The 9,123-nt window shown below is 38.9% G+C and overlaps 2 protein-coding genes across 2 annotated transcripts in view; one reads left to right on the forward strand and one right to left on the reverse strand.

Annotated features, from left to right (window-relative positions):
• The window catches only part of NUP153 (nucleoporin 153), a 47,332-nt gene extending 44,860 nt beyond the window's left edge, over positions 1–2,472 (forward strand). Inside the window, exons 23-24 of the mRNA XM_019470601.1 lie at positions 725–884; positions 1,353–2,472. Coding sequence (XP_019326146.1) covers positions 725–884; positions 1,353–1,437 — 245 coding nt within the window. The 3' untranslated portion in view covers positions 1,438–2,472. The remainder of the gene's footprint in view (positions 1–724; positions 885–1,352) is intronic.
• A 1,797-nt stretch (positions 2,473–4,269) lies between these two features.
• Positions 4,270–8,866, reverse strand: FAM8A1 (family with sequence similarity 8 member A1). Its single transcript, XM_019470620.1, has 4 exons — positions 8,553–8,866; positions 6,148–6,271; positions 5,785–5,924; positions 4,270–5,434 (listed from the first exon to the last, which is right to left on the reverse strand). Exons 1-4 carry the CDS (start codon positions 8,624–8,626, stop codon positions 5,290–5,292), a joined length of 483 nt encoding a protein of 160 aa, XP_019326165.1. The 5' UTR covers positions 8,627–8,866; the 3' UTR covers positions 4,270–5,289.
• Positions 8,867–9,123: the final 257 nt, after the last annotated feature.

The raw sequence follows: 9,123 nt of genomic DNA on the forward strand, positions 1-9,123 counted from the left end.
ACTAAAAAAGAACACCACACTGCCAGAACGTATGTATTCGGTATCATCATGTCAAATACTTTAAGGGGAAAGCCTCCTTTTTTCCTCTCAGAAGTTTTACAAAATAGCCTCCGTTAAAAGTAACCGACATTTTTGTACTAATCAGTAGATTAATTGGCACACCACGTTACCCAGTCAGCCTTTCATTAATCAGGTAGCAGTTTAAAGAAAAATCTCCCTGGATTGTCTGTGTTGCTTATCAATTACTTTGATGGTAGGAATTCTTTTTTTTTTTTTTTTTTTTAAGATGAGGTGCTGCGTTAGCACGTTAAATGAAAGGGAGTCCCCAGATCGACTGCATGAGCACAGGAAAGTTTACTTAAATGTAAACCTACATGATTCAATACTATAATTTAAGACTTCATTAATATAAACTTCAGTATGCACAGGTATAAACAATGGCGGTACAGAAGTTAGCAAACACTTAATTATCGGTGTGCCAGCAGTGCTACTTCAAGAATCCCTTTATGATTCTCTATTGAAGTGAATGAATTCTTCTGTGCACCGTTCCTGTGGTAATCTGGCGCTTCTGGTGCACCCCCTTCCCCCAACTTTGCTGTCTCGCGCAACCTGTAAAAAAAAATTCATTGAAGATGACAGTGTGAAGAACATGAGGATATTGCTGGACAGGATGAACTCAGTTTCAACTTTCTTACTCCTTTCTGCTTCCGTCCCATCTTCCCAGGTTCTGTATTCCAGTTTGGAAGTAGTACTTCTAATTTCAACTTTGCAAATAACCCCGGAGTATTTACTTTTGGTGCAAATCCTCCCGCACCAGCAGCAGCGGCACAGCCTTCCGGCTCGTCGGGATTTTCGTTCAGCCAGCCTCCAGCATTTACAGTGGGGTAAGAGACCGTATCGGAATTTCACTCGAGCTTCGGGTAGTATCAGTGGACAGTGCTCAGTCTCTGCTGCTGTTAAATCGTGAGGTGTTCAGGTGAACCTTGGAGTTTGAAACTAAATTGGGCACCCTGCCTTGTATTAGCCTGACCGGCTAACTAAGCGACGGTATCTTTAAAGGAGCCTAGTTGTCAGAAATACCACACATCAACGTATGTGGGAGTGTCTTGTTCTTGAAAGGTAAAATCCGTGCCTAGCCGTTACGCTGCTACTTACCTTCTGAACAAGAGAGATGTAATTGCTTTCGGTTTCTGGAACTCTCTTCCTCCTGCTCATCCGCAGCCATTTGTTGCCAGCTGCTAACTAGTGAGACAAGACTATGAAAGAGTTGTTCTGGAATTATCTACTCAGTGCTGCTACTGAATTTTCAGCTACACTGTCCTAAACTCTGAACTACTGATTTCTTTTGATAGGACTAATGGGAAAAATGTTTTCTCTGCCCCTGGATCTTCAGTTTCTGGTCGGAAGATAAAGACTGCAGTTAGACGTAGAAAATAATCGCCCGATGTGTAAAGCAACTTTCGAAGCAGCTACTACCCCGCATTGTTCAGTTGTTGGGATCGTACCTCACGCTGGGTTAGCTGACGTCAGATCTGCCTAAAGGAATATAAAACTCTGCTGCCCTTTCCTTCCCTTCCCTTCCCCCTCCCGGGTTAGATTTTTTTGGGTAATAAATAGAGTTGGCAACAGGGCCGTTCTCGAGCAAAACTATTTTAGACTCCAGCAAGTTACTTCTTTCACTGACTCGGCATGGTCTGGCTGTAGCCGTGAGTAGAGCCTGCACAGTGAATGGCTTGTACAATACCTCTTCATCTGCACCACTATGTGCGCGCTCATCTGCGTTTACTGACGCCTCGAAATTGTAATTATATCAGCGAGGGATGCTGTATAGAGTAGAGAATGTTGATAACGAATGATTTCTATGCTGAGTTTGTGCTGGTGTATGTGTGAAGTGAGTGAGTTTGGGTGTATCGTGCACTAAAATTTTCTGATAGAGGAAGACTGATTAAAGGATGATCCATGCTAAGGACTTGTTAGATCTGTAGTTCTTCATTTAATAATTATATGCTATTTCTATATTTTCATTCTTACAGCCCTTTATCACGTGTCTCGCCTTTGTTATTTTATTATGAAACGTGTAAATACAATTTTGTTTCTCTATGTACTTTTTTGGCATAACAAATCTGTGAAATTGAAATTTTAATTTTGTGTGTTACGGCCATTTTCGTTTAGTATTGTCTCAGATTTTATGTAAATCCCATTATTCAAAGTTGCCTAAATCCATTTAGAAAATCTTTAAAATTGGGAATTCTTAAAGTAAGTTTATTGGCTTTTCTGATCCATTTTTGTTTGGACCAAAAACCAGTATTGTACAAAGTATTAAGTATATATTTTTATATTTACTGAAATGGACTGTGGTGACTTTGGATAATAAGGAAAAGTTTAATATTAAAGCCATGTTTATTACAGTATAATTAACATGTTAAACCATGGGATAAATGCCATCAATAAAAACTATGAAATACTGTCTGGCAGTTTTAACTCTCTGTGAAGGCATCTACCGCTGGAACCGTACAAGGTGATGCACTCAGCCTGAGTGATGTCACATGCTTCTCGACAGCAACACCGATGCTGATTTTAAAGGATCTTAAATTAGTTAGAGGCTCCCTGTTAGGAAGGGGAGTTTCATTGTAGACTTAAGCTTGGAGCCGTATGTCGGTGTGTCAGCTGTCTAGTTGCAGTTAGTTTTTACAGAGCTATTAAAAAAAAAAAGCTAATGTTACAAACATACACCAGCATTCTAACTGAAGAGCAAAAAGTACATGGGTAGTTTGGGCTTTTCCCACTTCTGTAGCAGCTAGGGGAGCTTCTTAGAGAACAGACATTATTCTAGTAAAATGAGAGGAAACACTCGTTCGTTTGTTCAGGGACCACAGCTGAACTTTTACGAAGCCACAGCAGTCAGTTTATGGTTGAGATCTGCTTGCTTGTTACAGCTAGAACCGAAAAGACCCACCTGAGTTGCACAAGCTTTAGCTGTCTTCAGCTGCGTTGCTGGGGTTTTTCGCTAGCGCTCCTGCCACTCACCCCAACGCTGCTCGGCACTTGCACAACTGCAGGTGCCAGCATTACGCAATGAGATACTTTTCTAATCACAAACTAGACTTGACAGGAGGACAAAGGCTAACTTTTGTTTTCGTGGGAGTTTTACATGGGTAGAGCTCCAATCGCTCTTTCTATAAATAGAAAATATTCAGCAACTAGACTTTAAAAGCACACACACAAGCTGCTATTCAGGCAGTCACACCCCGCCACTGTAGCTGTGGAGGGATTATATGCAATTATGTATTTCCAGATGTCTAAATCTGAAAAATGCCACAGATTTCACTTCTTTTCCTTAGCTCTATCACCTGCCGAGCACTCATCCTACAAACAGAAAAAAGCTGCAGCTTCAGTGCAACTTGCGCAAGAGACAAACTAAAAGCTAGTGTTTACAACAGCATAATGTACACTTACTTCCACGGACGGGCTCCGTTTTTTCCATTGTCATTTTTTTCTTTACCTGCTGTGGAAGGGGTGGTATTTTTCTACAGAGTAAGAGATACTTTCCCTTAAACCTGAAGTGGTAGCAATAAAGTTTTAGTCAAAGGTGTTGCTCTTCCCTTCCTCCCCCCCATCTAGAATCCTAGTTTCTAGGTCACTGCTACAGTAAACGGAACAAAAGTTCTTTTTGTATTCATACTGAAATTGTAAATAGGCACCGCTCACCCTAGAAGGGACTTTAGTTACTTCTGACAGCTTTAGCTTCTCTCAGGCTGGTTGCCATGCCTGGACTTTTAACTTCGACGCTTAAGTCGACAGTGCAATTCTTCAAAAGAGCAGGTAAGTGGTATCTCTGAAGTTCTCTTTCAGCTAAACATCTTCAAGTGGCCCAACAACCTCAAAAAGGTGCTTTGTTTCAGACCTCCCAAAACATCATTGTAAATGAAGGTCAGAACACATACCCCAAACGTTATGTTAATAAACAGAACACCACTTGTCAGACTAAGAGATTGCAGGATATTAACACGTGACTGATTTATTTCACCTGAAGACAAGAGAGAACCAAGCTCTCCAACATTTCTATTGTCAACCTCCAAAACTGAAGGTAGGGTAAGAACTTCAGCCAGGGAGTGGCAGTTACGCCTAAGGGAAGAACACACAAAAACTGGGCTCTAGAAGAATTTCAAACTCTTGCTCAACTTTTAATAAAACATTAACATTGTTGCTTATATTCCTTTCCCAAGATACTAATAACATGAGAATAAACAAATTACGAAAGCTATGTAATCATGCAAAATATTAGGCTTCTTTATTCAGTATTTAAGTTATTCTGAATATACAAACAATTAGCCAGAATTATAAAGTGAAAGTAACCAGTATTTGTACTTCCGTAGATTTACACCCGTAACACATTTCAGTTAATGTTTTCTGCATGCTCCTGAAACACATTCAGTTGTTTTGCTTGGTATTATACGCAAGAAATAGACAAGTGCTTTCACTCCAAACAGAAGCAAAAAAGTTACCTTTCATTAGCATGATCTGTACTGTTCACAGCTCCAAAATTATTTACACACGCCAATTCACTAACACTGCCGTGTAACATACCCTTCCCAGAGAAAAAGCAGCTATTATTTCACCTCTTTCTTAGCTTTGACGTGAAGTAAGTGGTAATGCTTAAGACGGTCAGGCAAAAAACTTCTCACAACCATGTTCTGCTGAAATACTTAAAGAGGTGAGGGAATATGATCTGTGAAGCAATAATACGGGACATAATAAACACTGCGCATCTCTTTCTACACACATGGCAAGTTAATTAACACGATTTGCCTTACTGTCTAATACAGCAGTTCTCTTCCCTTCAGAGTTTATCATACGACTTAGGCAACTGCTCGGAAAACAACTTGATTTTCTAGTTACCTGCCAACATCCAAAACTGTAGGAGCGACATTTCTTTTACGGTGGAGTATTTCTAGGTATCTGCTTTCCGCAGACTGACAAACGGAACAGCTCCTTTCTGCAGTTAATACATCCGCTTTCTTTCTCATCAATCGGAGGTTAATACTTCCAGATTTAGTATGTATTGTTTCTCCCAAACTTCTTTGGCATCTATGAAAACTCCAATACTTTGAAGGTAGCTGCTGGCATCATACCGGAGTAAAACATTTTCTTTAGCTTCTGAATCGGTTCCCGTTTCATTTGGGCAAAAGATTCTGATGGACACCTCAATTTCAGTTTTGGGGTAGGTCTTTGTTCACTGGGGGTGGGAGGGGATGTTCAAAACCAGTCTGGAAATCTCATCTTTTGGTATCATCTGACTCCATTTCTTCTTACCACAATAGTCCCTGCTACAATATCATAGGCTGTTCTGTTATGCTGGAAAAACAGCAGTGTAATGAATGCAGGAAAAAATGAAGCAATAGAAAAATTCTTGATTAAAGCTCGTATTGTGGACCTGAAATGAGAATAAAACATTCAGTGCCTTATTTTCACTTTTCTGCTTATGAAAGTAAACTACCTATTAATAAGTTTAGCGCCTCATTTTGCACAGCACCAGAAAAAAAAACCAAGCAAAAAAACCCCCCAACCTCCAGAGTTCAGAGGAGATGACTGTATCAGCTAACCTGAAAAATATTCACAATTGAATAATGGCTATTTTATGCTTAGATAACAGAATCTAGCAATAGCTCTTGCAATCTAATTATTGCAAAGGCCACTAATAAGGAAATGGTGTGTTTCCTTCCAAATCACGTGCTTGCCACACTATTAACCTGAAAGCAACGTGACTGAGCTAAGAGCACTTACGTCGTCATACTGACATTAGAAGATGGAATGACTAACACGCGGCTGGGCGCAATAAGTACAGATGTATCACATGTCACAACTCGCAGTCCAAGCAAGAATTTCCCCGGGGTTGCTCCACCTGCTCCCCAAATACAGATTATCTGTAAAAGAAAAGTTACTTCAATTCCACACAACACCATGTTGTCGACTGGTCTAGCAAACCTGGTTTTCATCAAAACTATGTGAATGTCATAAGCTTCAACATAATCCCAAATACTGTAAAGAGGCTTTACTTTATAGGCCAATGGCGATAGATTTTTTTTCCAACATTTATTCAACAACTGACAATATTAATTAGAGAAGTTAATGTTTATGAGTAGTTACCTCATAGAAGCAGACTAATAACCTGTAGATGAGAGCTACTATCATCATTTTCTGCAAATCTTCCATGGACGTATCTTCATCTATTTCTTCTATTATGTAATGCATGGCAAATTTAGAGATGTCCCTGTACAAAATAAGACTGAACTTTAAAACCATCTTTCTCCCAATACCAGTGTTACCCCTTTAATACTAGAATTCACTCCTTCAGTTCCAGTATTAGTAAAAGAACAAAAGCTCCTTGGCTTCTCTGATACTAAGCAAGCCGTTAAAATTCAGAACACTAGGTTTCCTTCTGAGTTGCTGCCTGGTTTGTTTTGTCTTTTTCATTAAGAAAAGATCATTCTTTATTGCCACTTTTGCACAATGGTGTCCCTGGGTAGCAAGCTGCAGAACTGTTCTGAAAACTCTCACACTTCTTGAGAGATAAACAAGAGATTCTGTGTGTCATGGTCTAATCTATAAATGCAAGGTGTCCAAGTCTCTTCCTTACAGGAACTCTCAAGGAAAAAGGAAGGAAGGCACTCTTCTCTATAAATGCAAGGGAGAAGTTGCAAGTCTCCCTAAGCAAGCAAGGGAGACCTATCCTCCCTTGCATGATCAGGGTTCCTCATTCTCAGTAGTCTTTACTGCTCACCATACTCTTCTAGAGGCAGGCACCTTGGCATGCAAGAGGAAATTTTTAACTTGAAGCAACTGAAACCTTCAGTTGTTTACCCTAACAAAGTTACGCAAAGCATCAATTTGGAGTCAATTGCGTATTTTCACAAGATAAGAATGTTAAATCTGTATAGAGTTTATCTGGTAACTGGAATGGACACACTTGCAGCATGTATTTGGGCAAGGATTTTTCACCCACGCATCTGAGAATTACTACTCACACAGAAATGTGCAGTCCCACTTCAAAACAGTCCATCTGTATTTGTACTACTTGCCTTCCTCTTTATTCAGACTTAAGGATCAAAAAAGATAAGGAATTATGAAAATAGTGTGGCACAACCTGCATTTCCCTTCAATACAACCTTGGCCTGAAGTCTCTGTCTTGAGCCTGCGAGGACATATTTTTTTCATGACAACTCCTCAGCCTAACCCCAAGCACACCACATCTCACAAGCAAAAAAAAAAAAAAAAAAAAAATCCAGAATGTTTCTCTGAAGTTACTCGTAAGCAACTTATTGGCTCTTGCAAAAGTAGTAATATTGAATATACTGTAAATTAACTGAAAAAGATTCCCTCTCCTTCTATCACCTTCACTACTTTACAGAAGCAATATACATATGGTTGTTCCTCATCTTTCCAGTACTTCATTTTGTATCATTCTCAGCCTACTAAAAACAAGATGGAAATGCAAGCTGTCAGGTTAGAGTTGGAGGTTTTGGCAACTCAGAGTTTGGCATTTTAACTGCATGCTTATCTGAACAAAAACCACTGATCATTTACATTGACGTATTTATTGTTTTGCATTTGATCCTCTTCCACACACCTTTCAAGCAGCAGTTTAAGGTGTCTGAAAGATGTTATCTGTATAGTATCAGTTTACAGTCAGTCGACATTTGGAAGGTTCTTTAGTAGAAAACTTGGATTCCGAAATGTGTTTGTACAGTAATGCAATTACTGACTACACCAAGCTCTCATCTCCTAATCAGACTGAAATATTTGATTACACCAACCCGAAGCAGAGGAACTAAACCAGCTATGGAATATATCTACAGTTAAAGAAGCAGATAAAAAAGAAACAGTCTTTGAAGTAAATGATTACACCTGAGTGTAAGAATGTGAAATGAAGAGTCTTTCAGTCTAGTGTATAGTTGATACACACGATGGCTTAATCATACTTTTATAGAAACCCAACTTATGCCCAGTAAAGACTGCAGCACAGTAGCACTCCTAGCAATTGGCTGTATTTTAAAAGCACGTACATATCGGACATGCAGGATCTGAAATTTTTTTTTTTTGTGGGTTAGCGTTGTTTTGGTCACAAATCTAAAACACAGCACCATCGGAGACGCTATGAAGAAAATTAACTCCATCCCAGCCAGATCCAGTACATTTTTAAAGGCTGTTTAAAAAACAAACTTATTTGTCAATGTTTTTTCTTTGAAATTTTTAGAGGACTTTTTAAAAATCTTGCTATTGCCTCCCAAAAATAAGACTGCAAGTCTAATCTAACCTTAGCAAGGAGTTTGTGAGCCTACGAAGACACCTGTACAAATTCTTTGTTTCCATCAGCCAACCCAAAATCAGAAAGTGTTTAAAAGGAGGTTAACCTCGTGGTGCTTTTTCCTCAACTTTTGACAGTTACTAAGTGCCATCATATGCATAAGCACACCATATATATGTCGTGACACCTCAAAGAGCATGAAGAGCTTAAAGCTGTACATAATAAAGCTTTAAATTGTTCAACTTACTTTATTCCACTGAGGTGCATAATACTTAAAACAATGGTTGCCTTTATAAAGAACAGAATAAAAAAATCCACCATCTCTGCTATGAACCTGTGTGCCAGCGAAGGAATAATGAACTCCCGACCTGTAACAGAAATAGTTAAGATTACCCAGATTTGACTGCACTAACACAAAGTTAACACTATCATCTAAAGAACGTTTCACATTAAGCTCACTGCAAGAACATTATCAAGATCTTAATCTCAGCTCACATCATCTTCGAGAAAACCTCTAAAAGTGTATTAATAAAAAATGATCTGAATTCTTTAAATTGATTTGTAAGAACCTTCTTAAATTAAATCAAAGTCTTTCAGAACTCTGAGTCCCCTCATAATTAGGATTACAGGCAAAATCCCACCCCGCTAAAGAACCAAAGTACATTATAAAAAATGCTGAATTCTTTAAATTGATTTGTAAGAACCTTCTTAAATTAAATCAAAGTCTTTCAGAACTCTGAGTCCCCTCATAATTAGGATTACAGGCAAAATCCCACCCCGCTAAAGAACCAAAGTACATTGAAGATGCATCAATTTTT

Source organism: Aptenodytes forsteri, unplaced genomic scaffold, assembly GCF_000699145.1.
Source record: "Aptenodytes forsteri isolate BGI_AS27 unplaced genomic scaffold, ASM69914v1 Scaffold63, whole genome shotgun sequence".
Lineage (NCBI taxonomy): Eukaryota > Metazoa > Chordata > Aves > Sphenisciformes > Spheniscidae > Aptenodytes > Aptenodytes forsteri.